Below are 15,081 nucleotides of genomic sequence, written 5' to 3'. Positions count from 1 at the left end.
GGATTACATTCAAGAATGTAGTCTCAAAACAATCATTAGCAATACAACAAATATGTAATGACGCTCCTCTTCATTCATTAGATGATCAGGCTTCACACACTCATGCAAAGAGGTTTGTCATGTTTCAATGACTGAAGTTTTCTGTAGGCGTTTCCCTGTAAGTAGCTTTGTAGCTGGTTCTGCAGGAGGTCTGCTCTAGGAACACAAGTATAGATTAGTATGGAAAGTTTGGTTTGGCCAACAGAATACAATACTTTTAGCTTTTACCTGGGGAAATGTTTAGAAACATTAAAAGTGCAAGATTGTGTTTCTTACCTGTGTGTTGTCTCCCTGAGGCTGTTAGGCCAACAGAGCCCCCGGGCATGCTGACCATCTTTTAAAGGTTCCGAGTGTAAATGAGGATGTTTTGGAATAAGAACATCGTTTTATGTTAGATTGTTGACCATGTGAGGAGATATTTATTTAAAAGTCCTTGCTTTTTCTGTAGTATTTGTTTAATGTTAAAGCTTATTAGCCAAGCTGTGTGCTAACTTTACTAGTTTAGTTTAGTATTTAATATTTAACCATACAATGGTATGGCAAAGAGGGCCTGCCTCTTTTTCTCCTTCCATAGAGCACCGCTGAATTTTGAAGATTCTGACCTTGGTGTGTTGCCTAAGTACTCTTGAGACACTTGGTAGCAGTGTAGAAAAGCTGCAGCTGGAACTATGTCTCACCTGTGGACGTCATTGTTTTGGGGTTTTTTTGTGCTCTTCAATGTTGGTGAGTAATGGATCATCTGCACTTCATCTCTCTAACCATGAATTACTGCGTCAGTGTGGTGTGGCATGGAAGCGATCGGTGCTGAGGGGTTTTTGAAGCCCAAGTTTCTTCACAGGACCCTTCAGCTTCAGAGTGAGTTTTCCTTTGTTTGGGTTTACTACTCCCAAGAGTCTCTGTGGGGTTCAGGTCAGGTGAGTGGGCAGACACAACAATAGATGATCAGCAAACTATTTTGAAGACCATCAAGATCCCAGAATTCAAGGTGTTTTAAGTCCAGTGTCTTCATCTGTGATAATCTGGGCTTCCACGTCTTCTGATGGTGATTTCCAAATTACAAAACAGCTCTAATAAAATTAGTTATTAATCAAAAGTGTTCATAATTACAAAGGGATTAGATTTGAACATCAGCAAAGCCAGTGAGACACGCGAGACTCATCCGAGGGTAAAGGTGGTGTACAAGGAGCGGTCTCTGTTCATTTGGCAGATTGAGCTTAAACTTTGTTATTATTGTTATTACTTTTTACAATCGGTACTCTGGTTTTTGCATTGCACAGGAAGAAAACAACTTTCAGTGCTGGAAATTTCACATTAGGGCTCTAAATAAGAAAGCAACTGTAAATTAGAGGTTATATAATCAAACTGCACTCAGTAGCACTACAGTTCTTTCTGCTCATTGTTCTGTTTAAATATGAACAGAGCTGCCAAAGGATATGGTAAGATGATATGTGTGAAGGTGATGTGGTATTGTTCAACAGCAACACAAAACAACCCAAATATAAAAGAGAAATTCTCTTTAATTAAATACTCAAATCAGGAAACACAAATGATGCAATGAGCTTCACTTGTATTAGTGACGTTGCAGTTACTGCTTCTGTTCTTGTATTTGGGGGGAAACTGTAAGAAAGGAAAAAAAAGGAACAAAGCCTCCAGAAAGACTGAAGGGATCGGAAATGGATGCCAAGAGAGAGAGAAGGCAAACGGCAAAAAGGAGGACTAAAAAGTAAGGTGAGAAGGAAGGTAAAGATGAGCAGAGAGGGTTGCAAGCAAAACACCAGAACATGGCCGAGTCAGCTGCTGGAGAACGGTGCAGAAGAGATTAGCTTAATCTGACAGTTTAATTAAAAATAACACAATCCCTGTTCACTCTTCTGATTTCAAATAAATATTTGATACATTTAAGTCCTTATGTTTGATGAGCCAAAGACTTCAAACCACAGTAAAGCATTTGATCACTTCAATCTGTTATAGCGATAAATGACGAGGGAACCTGAATTCACAAATGTGAAGGTGTTTCAGTTTGAAGCCAGATGAATAAAGATTTACAGGCATTAGGCCATTAAAGAGGTTTGTTACTCAATGAGGCAGCAGAGGAGGGGCCATCAGGGTGCAGGTGTGGGAGGTTTGAAGAGTCCAGTCTTTCTGAAGTAGCGCACAATTAGAGGCACAGACACCAGAGTGATGCTGATGCGAACAGGAGCGAAGAGCTTGTGAATGGCGTAGGCCAGGACGAATGTGCTGGTTCCAGCGGCCATCTTGGACTGAACGAACGTCTCGCTGAAGCCCAGTTTGCACAATATGGCAGTCATGTCGATCCCACTGGGAACACAAATAACAGGAAATCTGTAAGTTGGGACCAGAAGGTGTTTGTGTGTATATACACAGTTAGGTCCACAGTACTCTTTATGTGTGCCTCTGCAAAACACTACAAATGGATTTTAAATCAGTCCCGTCTCCCTCCCTTCCCTCCCACCGTGTCGCAGCAGATGGCTGCCTCTCCCTGAGTCTGCTTCTGCCAGAGGTTTCTTCTTGTTAAAAGGGAGTTTTTCCCTTCCCACTGTCACCAAGAGCTTGCTTGTAGTTGTTGGGTTTTTTGCTGTTTCTCTGTGTTTTTGTTTTGTTTCTGTCTTTACCTTACAATATAAAGCGCCTTGATGCGACAGGTGCTGTTATTTGGCGCTATATAAATAAAATTGAAAATGATTGAACCAATTAGACTTTAAGCTTTAATATTGTGATTTTTACCAAATTATTGCATTAACTGTTTAAGTATTAAGCCATTTATTTATACAGTCCCACATTTTGGGGGTTCAAAAACTACTTTAACCTTGACTAACCTTTAATTCCAAAATCATCCACTTTAGTTGTCTTTTATGGTTGCAGGACTTCCAGCGTTGCTGGCCGTTGCATTGTTTCTATTTAAGAATGCACATGATTGCTGATTTGATCAATCTAACATTTTGGCTCTGTCTGAGAGGTTTACTTAGATTTTGATTATGTGAGTAGCTACCAAATGCAATTTAACAGTATTTAAATTAATAGCCTATATATTAGTTGATAGCTATCGAATAGTACACCATGGACAATGGAGGAACAAGCTCTCTATGAAAGCTGGCTATGAAACTGCTCGTCAGCAAACTGTCCGATTACTTTTGACCATTTCAAAATAAGAAGCAGTCCTACAATTAAAGCTGAGGGTTTGTACTTCAATCACACATCTTGATTGTTTGATTTGTGCACAGAGGCAAAGATACAGAGAAATGTGTCTTTGTCCAAATGCATCCAAAAACGTTTTAATCACATGAGTGAAAATAGTCCACCACACACACACACACACACACACACACACACACACACACACACACACACACCAATATATTGGGCCATGCAGCACATTTGCATTATCATCATAATCCTTTAAATAAAGAATGACGTGATGACCATGTTTGCTATATATACATTTTTCTTATGTTTTTTATGGTATGTTTACGTGTTACTGTAAGGTGACCTTGAGGGTCTGAAATAAATGAAATGTTGTATTATTATTATTATTATTATTATTATTATTATTATTATGTGATTGATTTTTCAATGTAAAAATGAATTAAAATATAATTAAATACATATATTAAAAATATTTTTAGGATTTTCTTCTGCAGCATTAATAGTGAATTAGCATAGACCAGAAATAATATGATGTAACATCTTTTTAAAACTGGTTTCCTCATTGCCTGTTGCATAAAGTTGTAATTCATCTTGATCTCCACTAGGGGGGACTGTTTACAATAGAGAATTTATTGTTTTTGTTTTTTTAACTTCACGTCTTCTTAACTTGAAGCTATTAGCACATGACTTCTGATCTGCCTTTAAAAGGCTACAGGCACCACTGCCTTCATGAGAAAAGTTTTGATATAGTTTTGCAATTTTGACCCGACCTACTTTGGGAAGCAAATATGCAAAGAATGTACCAACATGAGTCAGTCATTACAGCACACAGTCACACACAGTTTGAGTCAGCTATATAAAGCGATCTGTCTGCACTCTGGCTGCTGTGTGCTCAGCACACAGCCCTGTATTAGCACACCACATGCCTGAGCGCTGTGGCTGCACAGTGATAATGCACAACAGTTGCAGAGTCATTTTTCAGTTCAAGGGTCATTATCAGCTACAGAAGGAAATCTCCAAGCTCTCAGATTATATCTGTCAGGCCTCTCTGGTATTCGTGCCTCTGGCCAGACAGAAAATTGTTGAGCTGATAAAGTAGGGGTGTGTTGTGCTGTTTGACTTTTAACCGTCTATGACTGTCAACAGACAGAACGCAAGGACTTTATATTTTGCAAGTCACACAACAACAAATCCTTGAAAGATGAGTAAATTAAACTTGAGCATGAATTTGTCTGCATCCAGCGCCAATGTAATAAGGCTGACTGTCTATACTTTGCTATTGTCTCGTGAATTGGTCCCATTTACTGCCAATGTTCCTCATTGCAAAAGCACATAAAAAAAAAAAAAAAAAACTGTTTTCGCTTCAGTTAATGATTTCCTACATTGTCCCAAATGGCTGCGAGAGGATTTCAGAAAATGTGGTATTCAGCTGTGGATCAATGAGGACTGTTGTTTCACAGTCAATAGAAAGCAGAAAATCCTCTAGTATAAAGACTTCTCCATAAATCTGATTAGTGTTTGGTGCATCTACAAAGACTATTCTTTGAGGACCCATTACTGTCGAGCAATGAAACACGATGTTCATTTTTTTTGCACGACATCAGATTTTAGTGTCGCTACTACATGACATTGTTACATTTTTGTGATTAATTGTTGGGAATTGTTTTTTGGAGAAATGTCAAAACTGTCTCTGCCTTTTCTTTAGAATAGTAAATATCTTTTAGACTCTAAAAGGTGGCTGTAATGGGATACTTTCACCATAGATTGAAACATAGTAGCTTTAGTAGCTCCCTTTGCTTAGGCATCAGTAAGAAGGGAAAAACAGATCACTTTAAAAGTGTTGAGGTATTCTTTGTAGATTTTCTCTAAGGTGTAAAACTGTTTTAAGTATATGAGGTGACTTAAACTTCCACTTGTAAGTCAATTTTATCAGTCTTTAACCTCATCTCTGTAAATCTTAAATGTAAACGCCAATGCCTCGTGCAGTGACCGGACATTTTGTTACCTGGATACTAGCATGTAGAACATTCCCAGAGACATGAGAGAGATCCCGATGTGAAAGGAAACTCCCACTGCTCCATATTCCTTGAAGACTTTCTTAAGCTGCTGGGTTTTGTTGGGTTTCCCTCCCTCTGGCTCTCTGTCCTCCAGGCTCTTCTCCGATGACGTAGTAGAAGCCTCCTTTAAAGTCTGAACATCCTGTACAAAAACATGAGACGCACAACATGAAACAGGAGGATGGACTCTGATACCGTCTGTGTTGCTATAGGAAGCAACAACAAAGACGGTGGCTGCAAGGCAAAAAAGAGAAGACGCTTGCCATGAATTAAAATGAAGTTATTTCATTTTCCATTCAAATACAACTGCAGATCACTTTGATATGAGTATTATGACATCAAGCACAACAAAGCCAAAGAGCACAATCACTGGCAACACATGGAACTGTGGAATTGACTAGTGCTGTGGATCTATACACAGTATCTGCAGATAACTGAACTGCTTTACTAAACAGGTGTGTAAAAGTTTGGAAGCCGAATTCATAAAAACAAAAAGAAGAAAGAAGAACACAATACAACTACACAACATCACCTCCATCTTTCCACCATTGCTGTTGTGCTGTCAGCACGTTAGCTGGTTAGCTACTGGGAGCTGTGGTTGTAGTGCCTGGTTTTAACATGCTGGTCTTATTGCAACGTTCAAAGCATCTAGGTGAAAGGTTACTGTAAATACATCAAAATAACTTTCCTTAGTGAGCCTGAACTCTGCACAAACAGTCGTATCTTGGAAATGATGTTGACATGCCATATTTGTTTTGTTAGGACAGATATAGAAACGAAAGTACTATTATAATGTGGAGCAAGCTGGTCAAACAAAGACGATTTTTATGACCCTCCTATTCAAGGAGCAGCCGAGTCAGCTGATTAAACACAGGCTGCTGCGTCTGCGTTGTTTAAGTGAATCACATTATCACTCTCCCTCTCACACACTTAATGTCAGTCACTTTGTGCTACACAAAGAGCCTCTCACACACGTCGGGTTGCGTTTGTGAGCCCAGACACGCACCACTCCAAGATGAACAAGCACCAGACACAGTCCAGCTGCCCGACACGTAACAGGGAGCAGGCAGGTCACTCAGTGTGTGTGAAGCAGATTAGTAAACTGCAACACACAATAACGACATTCAGGCCACAGCGGACGGCAGACTGCAGCAGAGCAGCGACGGCGGACACTTGAGAACGCCTGCATTTGGAAACAGTATGTAAATAAACAACCCTCCATCTGGCCTTATGGCTAAGGCCGTAATGGTTTTATATCAGTAAGAGCTTCAACAGATGGTCAAAAAGAAACAATTTTCTTGTTGTGAAATAAGTTTTCAACCTTTATTTTGAATCAATGTTTAAGTACATCATTTGAATCTATAGGAAAAAAAAAAAGCTTTCTTTTAAAAAAAATATATATTAAAATAAATAAAGTCTGCGAGTAGTTTTCAGCTTTTAGTAAATGGATTGTGTGAATGTGTTTACTGAACACGAATGAACTCACTTACACACCTTAGAAATGGTTCAGTTTACTGAAATCTTAAGCCATCAAAGCACAAAAGCCCAGAATTTGCACAACACTGTCACCAGTGCTACCACCGAGGCCCGGCTGTTTGCAAGCATCTCTGGGCTGTTGCTGCAGCTTTGCATATCCATGAGAGCAGTGTTCTTGGTGGATATCTGATGGAGCAGAAATCCAGAGAATGCCTTAAACCGTATTTGTGCCATTCTTGTGGCAGCTCCCCAACCTGCAGTCGTTTCAGCAGGACTATGCCCGAGCCCACACTGCAAGAGTGGCCCGGGGCTTTCTAGATCAGGGGGTCTTTGATGAATAAATCAATAAATCTTTTTTTTTTTTGGTACCGGTTCTGGTTTTATTTTGTTGTATTTATCCGCGACAAAAGGCTGGTCCGTGCAAATATTGTCTGACAAACTGGTCCATAGCAAAAAAAGGTTGGGGACCGCTGGCTTAGAGTACTAATCGGGTGGAACCAGATAATCTTCCACGGCACACCTATGTGCCGCGGCACAGTGGTTGGAAAACACTGTTCTAGAGGAAGCCATACCTTGTATTAAACATCTTATATATGCGTATATTGCAGTATTGGTTTGTTTCATTTACAGCCGTCGTCATATCGAAACATCAGGACTCAAAACTGAAACCTGCATGAAATTAGAAATCAACGATCAAGTTGTTCATTTAATCAGAAACATAAAAAAAATCCTGAGCATGGCACGCTTTTTCCACTTTCGACTATTTGTTCAGACATGTAATGATACAGGTGTGTTTACACGGAGAATCTGTGTCAACCTACTTTTCTCTCCACACAGAAAACTCATGAGGCTTTTATAACACATTGATAGAACGGATTTGAGTAAAACTAAAATAATAAAAATAAGTGTCTTGTTTGCTGTAACAGTTACAAATAATTCCATGTAAAAGCATCTTGGTCTTTAGAACTACTTACTGCGTTACTATGAGCCCTGTACATTATTATACTGTAAGTTCAAGTAGTATACTAAAATTATCAATCATCTGAGTGACAGCACTGCTCCACAAAACAAAGACAAGAGTTGCATGAAGGCTGGGACTCCTTGTTGGAATAATAAAGAACAGCTGACTTTCACAGCTTTAGCGTTTTTAAAAAGGCACACCCCGAAGCCAAAAGCTGTCTAAGAAACTATTGTGAGTGTTGCACACCCTGTTATCATAATGCATACATTATTAAACATTTCTTCTAATTTAAAGTATTTTCTCCCTATTTATACTGGACTAAATGGGAGACTAAATGGAGCAGCTTAGTATTAGATGACTTGGGGCTATTGTGACCAGTGGTTACTCAAATATCTTCTCTGCTGAAGAGGAAACTTGATCTTCCTCTGGAGGAACACACACACACAACAGGAAATACCTCCCGGGTGCATTCAGCTATTTTTTCACCATGTTCAAAAAAGACTGCTTATTGTGCCACTAAGCTTGACGTGTTTATGTAGCTAGCTGTCCAGCTAGCAGCTAAGCAATAATCTAAAGTAAATCCTGCAGGGATGTGGATGTGTGTGCTTTTATATGGAGTTTGAATGGTCTTTGAGACATCTGCAAATGTGACATGTTTGGTTGTTTTTAAAAATTAGGACCGTTAGAGGCAACGGAAGGCCATTCATTGCTATGTGTGACATTTAGCCTTTACATACAGTAACTTCCATTCATGTCCCTTTCTGCTTTTTAGGCTGCATTGAGACTACGCTTGCAGACTCTCTTTGTGGGTTTTAGTCAGCCACTTAATCAAGAAAGCAGTAACAATGGTGAAGAAGGGAAGATGGGGGGGGAAAAACAGGCTTATCTTTTCTCTTGGCTACAATTTGTCTTGCTAAATTTTGGCCCAAGCTCCTGGATGAAGCCACACGCTTGGCAATACATTCACCGGGCTGCCAACAATGGACAATGGCAGAGTCCGGGGTGGGTGAGGGAGCAGGCCTTTGCTTTTCAGAGGCAAGAAAGGCCAAGCTAAAAGTAAAGGAAGGCAACGCTGTGGGAGGGTCATGTGAGCGAGCAGCTAAAGGGAGTTGTGCCAGGGAGGGTGTATAGGAGGGGAACAGTGGGACTGCTGTGTCTGATAACAGCTTTTCAGAGGCATGAAAACACATGTGACATGCAAGCAAGGACAAAGAGACACTCACATGCAATGCACAGGGCTGTCAGATTCTCACAGCACGATTATTGTGGCCATAAAAACTGACGAATACTACACTGCCACAATTTCTATGGAAATGTTTTAATACATACTGAAAATGCATCTTTAGCTTTTAATGCATCTCGTCTCACATTAGCAAGTGCGTCTGTGACCATAACTCTGCAAAACTTTGACTGTTTTGACCCAGCCAATCAATATATCACATCGGTTCCTTTAGGTAATTGATAGGCTATTTTATTACAACACTCTAAAGGGGTTCCGTCCCTGCTTTGTGACTCATTTTGGTGCTTACGAAGTAAATGAAGGAGGGTTAAAGAGAAAGGAAGCCACCTAAATCGCAGTCAAGGAGAGAAAACTCAAAGACAAAGTGGAAAAGCAAATCAGTGAGCTGGCTTTATACACTGTATTGCCAAAAATATTCACACCCATCCAAATCATTGAATCCAGGTGTTCCAATCAATTCCTTAGCCCCAGGTGTAGAAGACTCATGAAGCACCTACTCATACAAATGTTTGTAGAAGCAGTCTGCATAAAGATCTCACGATCTGGTGATGTTGTGCCATGGTACCGTGATAGCATACCACCTGTGCAAGTCCAGTTGTGAGAGTTCCTTACTATTAAATATTCCACAGTCAACTGTTAGTGGTATTATAACGGAGTGGAAATGATGGGGAATGTTGGGAACATTAGCAACTCGGCTGCAACGTGGTAAAAATCACAGAGCAGGGTCAGCAGGTGCTAAGGTGCACAGTGCACAGCGATCGCCAACTTTCTTCAGAGTCGATCGCTCCAGACTTCATTTGGCCTTCAGATTAGCTCAAGAACAGAGTGTAGAGAGCTACATGGTCGACCAGCTGCATCCAAGCCTTACATCACCAAGCATGGTGCAAAGCATTGGATAAAGCAGTGTAAAACACACCATCACCATGTTTTCTGGAGGTGACGAAACACACCTCTCCGTCTGGCAATCCAATGGACGAGTCTGGGTTTCATGGTTGCCAGGAGACCAGTACTTGTCTGAGTGCATTGTGCCAAGTGTAAAGTTTGGTGGAGGGGGGATAACATACTAACCTTGTTTCATCTTTTGGATGTGACACTTTAAAACACCACTAAAACCATACACACCATACAGCAGGAGAGAAACAGTAAAACAGGAACACTCTCTCTCATTAGAGACTGAAGTAGAACCCAGAAAGTGCCTGCTAGGTGTCCTTGAAACAAAGTTACACTCAAGCAGGTTCCTGTAGGTGTGTGTTTCATTTAGGGAACTACAGTTTATACAGCCGTTTACATGTCTTAGGGAGCGTTGCTTTAAATGTGAAATGACTTGACTCCACAGAGAGCTACATGAAAAATGATCATCGATGCAGGGTTCCCAAAGCCCTGTAGTCCATTCCTATTAGTCTGCTATCAGTTTTCCACCCATGAAAGCCTGTTTACTGTTGAGTTGCATTGTGGGTAATATAGGCATCAGATTTTGAAAAACATCAGGCTCTGAGAGCCTATTTCTGAGTTAAAGGGAAAACAGTATTAAACGCTGCATCAAATCTAATCACTTTCTCTCAACCTGAATCCAATTCTTCTGCTTCACAAAATAAAACAGTGTGGTGATTTACTTGTATTAGCTTCTTGCTAATAAAAGGTTCATATTTTATCGAGTTTTATGAGAATGTAAGTGCATACCAATCAGAAGATGACGTGTAAGTGAACAAAGATCTACACCATATGTCAAGTGGACACGACATCCTTTAAGGATTTTATTCTCTTTGTGTCCAGATCAAACTGAATGCCATTCCCATCCCATGTAAGGGTAACGTTGCAACCTGGTTATTTCCCTTATACATTTGTCAGCCTCAACTAACTGTTTAAGTTTTTAAACTAAAAAGTCAAAGAGAAGAAAAAGCATCATTTAAATCTGTCCAAAAACAAATTCTCATATATGAGAACCTTAAACTGATAAATGATTCTTTATCAGGACAGATCCTTGCATGCGTTTGTTTGCTGCTCTTCTAATAAACTAGTGAGATGTTGAACAAGGTAAAAAGCAAGGCAGCATGTTCTTGAGATCTTGGCATGCCCACTGTAGCACTGTAGGTGTGTCCATGTGCTACTGAGTCACCTAAAAATGATGGTAATGTAATCCAGCGTGACCTGTTACACAGCGCACGGTAATAACCTGCCCTGTGCCCACACACCTTCAGCTCTTTTAGCATCACGGATGCTGACTCGCACAACCACCCACGTGCAAGGCGAAGTTTAAAAGTGCTCAGATGTTTGGTGAGAGTGACTCAGCGCCACTCACACACCGTGGGAGCACGCTCGCTGTTGACACTGCAAAGTGTGATCCAACATGCTCTGAAAATGACACATGTGCTGCTTCGAGTACAGGTTTGTCGAAGTCATGTCAATTATACATGCACCACCGTGGATTCACTGCAAAGGCAGGCGGCCCACATATCTGTGCGCGTCGTGTAGTGTTGTATAACAAGCAGGCTCGCTCACATGAGGGCTGTTATGCAAAAAGAAAAGCAGCTCGTCTGCTATTTTGCATAATTCATAAACATGTTTTGAATCTGTTGCTTGTGGGTGATAGAGGCCAGGACGGTGTGCTCGCCGGTTGATCTCTAAAACGTGCTGTGCTCGTGTTAAAGGTTGAAATTACCCCTTTGTCGTCGTCAGTCTGCTCCTCGTTCTTCTTAGTGGCAGCCTGTGTGGATGAAGATCTGGTCTGCATGGTCCTAGTGGAGCAGCGGCGACTGGAAACGTCCCAGTTACCCGTAAACAAAACATTACCCGCCGGGTCCCCCCTGCTGTTTGGGCGCCGGTGTGTGAAAACCAGCGGCTGCCTGAGGATTGTACATTCAGCGCTTTCACGGCGCACAGCTACAGCGGCCACCCAGTCCAAATGCGCCCAGTCCGTGCTGGTTACAAACGTAGACGATGTGTCCCAGTTCTGGATGAGTTCCGGGTGCTGTTTACCCAGGTGCACGGAGGGCAGATAGACACGCCTGACGGATGCGCAGGAAAACCGGTGTCGCTGAAACGAGTGGTCCGTGCGCAGCGTCAAAGTAACATCCTTCAGCTTGCTTGCTTTGGCTCGCAGCAGAGACGAACCCGGTGACTTGAAAGCCAGATCCAGAGCCGCTGCTGTGCGACACAAAAGCATTATCGACGGCACTCACAAGAGCTCAGTGTCTCCAAAAAACCAAAGCAGCAAAAAAAAACTAAATTTTTTTTTAAATAACCTCATAAAGCGACTCGGTTGTGCCGGGCAACTAATTACGGGCATAAGCAGCTGTAAACATGCTGCCCTGTGCCCTCCTGTATCCCTCCGGTCCTCTTGTTGACCGATTATCAGCAACAGCCAATGAGGGCTTACGCGCAACCGCAGATAGTAAAGCCTGAAGTGAAGGGAGGGGGTACTTAAAGGTATAACCGTGCTCATTCATGTAATTGAGTCGTACGACTTCAAAGGCTGACGTGCGTGTGTGTTTTAAATTCAGATTACTGAAACTGAAACTTTAAATTATTTATAGAATTTAGTTCGGTTTTTTGCGAGGCCTGAAACTGTTTTAAATACATTGGTGAAATTAAAAAAAAAAAAAAAAAAAAAAAATATATATATATATATATATATATATATATATATATATATATATATATATATATATATATATATATATATATTATAACGAAACATTTATTTCGTTCTCTGGGACAACGTAAACACACACTGTTAATAGGAATGGGACTTACATACTCCCATAAAAAAACACCGTTCTCGTATAAAATCAAGTGGAAATTGAAAGATATCAATAAAAAATGTTTCACATTTTAATGGAATCCATCCATTAAACCAAACATGCTCAGCTCCAGGTGATGTGAATGCAATTGTGTGTACATATGGAGACAACATTATTTCTGAAAATATATTTGAAACATTCAGAAATAAAATAACCAGGAAGAAAAAAAATTTAAAAAAAATTAAAAATTATAATCCAATGTAATCTCATATTAAAACCATAAAGTCTTCCTTTATAAGATTACACACTTTGACACTCAAGTGTTTCTTGGAAGTCCTTACTATAAAAGTGTTCACTAAACTGTGTACTAGACCTCTGTGCAGAAAACTATCATGTTTTATGTCCTAATAACAGCAGCTATAGTGGCAGAACAGTTGGATTACAATTCAACTGTAACCCTCTCAGTGTGCTCTGTCAGATAACCCACCTAGCACAAACTGCACTCGTTATTATTATCTGAGATCAGTGGTGTCATGTTAGAGACAGATAAGGCTGTAGCCAAAGGGCAGCAGAATGAAGAGAGGACAGGAAATGTAAATGTTAAAGCTACAGCAGGTAGAAATCCAGAAAACAAAGCCTGAATTTGAAAATGGACTGTCCTTCTCCACCTCTGCACATATACTGTATATAAAATAGTCCGTTAGTTACTTAGACCTTCATTCTTATGAATGCCAGCAGGGGGTGAATCCTCTAGTTGCAAAGAGAAGTTAGACTCTACAGACGGCTGAGAAAATTACCTGACTTCTCACTTGATTTACAACCTCAGTAAACATTTTCCTGATGAGTCTAGGCTCCCAACAGTTACTTCAAAGTCCTCTTTTAGTTTTTAAAGTATACATTAAGTACATTAAGATTGTGAACATTAATAACATTAACTGGTATCACCACCAAATGGACACTCGGTAATAGTCAGGTCCACCCCTCACTTATGACGTCTGCTCCAAAACCCAAGGTGGACATGACCAAAATTGCCAGCAGTGAGTGGGTTTCTTTCTTCCCATGAGAGTCACGTTCATCTCTCCTTGTCGTGTTTAATCCATTGCGCTGCAGCATCTCACATCTTTCCTGTTTGTATCAGTCTTCATTGTACACTGCTCACCTCATCTGCTCTGCAAAGACCGAGATCTCCTGTCACTGCTTAGTTCTAAGTTCTAATGACATGTATTAGTCTACTTTCCTCTTAAACCACTTGAATTATAATATGCTGAAAGGATTACATACTTACATTATAAAACACAGTTATAAAAAAATGTTGTTTTTGTAATTTTCTTCTTCTCTGCTTTAAAATTGCACGTAAATTTCAACAACAGTGCAAAAACAGACGTCAATATAAGTATATCCTGAAGAAGGAAGTGGTGAAAACGACCAGATCAGAAACTAAAGCCGCTTTAGTTTTAAAATGTAAATCATACTTCCTTAAATATTCCAGTGTTATCAGAGAATGCTGATGTATGCACTCAATATTTAGTCATGTGCTGAATACTCTATGGTAATGAGGGGAATGTATTCTGCTGACTTTTCTAAAAGAAGTAAACTGTGTCGTTACACCTTCACACAGTGAACGGCAGATATAGACACGTGAGAGAGTGTGGGAGGAAAGATAAAGAGGGTGGGATGCTGGCAGGAAATCCTGAAAAAAAATGACAATGAAGCTGTGACGGCTCTGACCTTTTCTGAGCACAGCCACAAACTCGACACGTGGGCTGAGTTTAAAATGGCAATTAATGAATGAATATTCTTTATTGTCATTGTCACAGGTACAATGAAATTGAAAGATGTCTCTGGTCAGTGCAACATCACAAAAGATAAATACTTAAAAACTATAATTAAATACTTAAAAACTATAATGATAGGATATAAAAGATAGAAATACATATAAAATACAGTATACTCATACCGTAGATACACCCAAGCAATCCAGGCCTAAGGCCCCATACAGACACTCAACATACGACCTAGTTGATATATCACTCAAACAATCAATCACTCAGTCAATTTGTTAGCGCATCCAACAAAACATGTCTGAAAGCATTCCAACATCAAGGGCACAAATGACAACAGGGGCAATGAAAGTCATCTGCTTTTAGTATTTAGTAATTAAGTTTAAAATTGAAGTCACGGTTGTGTTTTTGGTCCTATATCCTTTTAGCACCTACGAATAAATAAGACAGTGCTGAATGTTTGCCTCCCACAGACAGCGTTAACTCAAGTTTCCTCTAGTTAAATGGAAAAAAACTGCCCTGAACTTCTATTAATACATGAATTTATGTATTTTTACATCCACGGAGCTCAAGTTGACGTGAAAATTTTGCTTTGTAGTTTTAGGTCAGAAGACATTCAAGT

At 40.1% G+C, this 15,081-nt stretch overlaps 1 protein-coding gene across 1 annotated transcript; it reads right to left on the bottom strand.

The window, feature by feature from the left end:
• Window positions 1–1,538: 1,538 nt before the first annotated feature.
• fam210b (family with sequence similarity 210 member B) lies at window positions 1,539–11,933 on the bottom strand. The gene is given in 4 exon segments (XM_080890715.1): window positions 1,539–2,358; window positions 5,210–5,403; window positions 11,598–11,741; window positions 11,743–11,933. Coding segments are annotated over 4 exon segments (609 nt in total). The 5' UTR covers window positions 11,797–11,933; the 3' UTR covers window positions 1,539–2,141.
• Between the last annotated feature and the right edge of the window lie 3,148 nt (window positions 11,934–15,081).

Source organism: Rhamphochromis sp. 'chilingali', assembly GCF_963969265.1.
Source record: "Rhamphochromis sp. 'chilingali' genome assembly, chromosome: 9".
Classification (NCBI taxonomy): domain Eukaryota; kingdom Metazoa; phylum Chordata; class Actinopteri; order Cichliformes; family Cichlidae; genus Rhamphochromis; species Rhamphochromis sp. 'chilingali'.
This window is presented reverse-complemented; position numbering and strand designations above follow the sequence as displayed.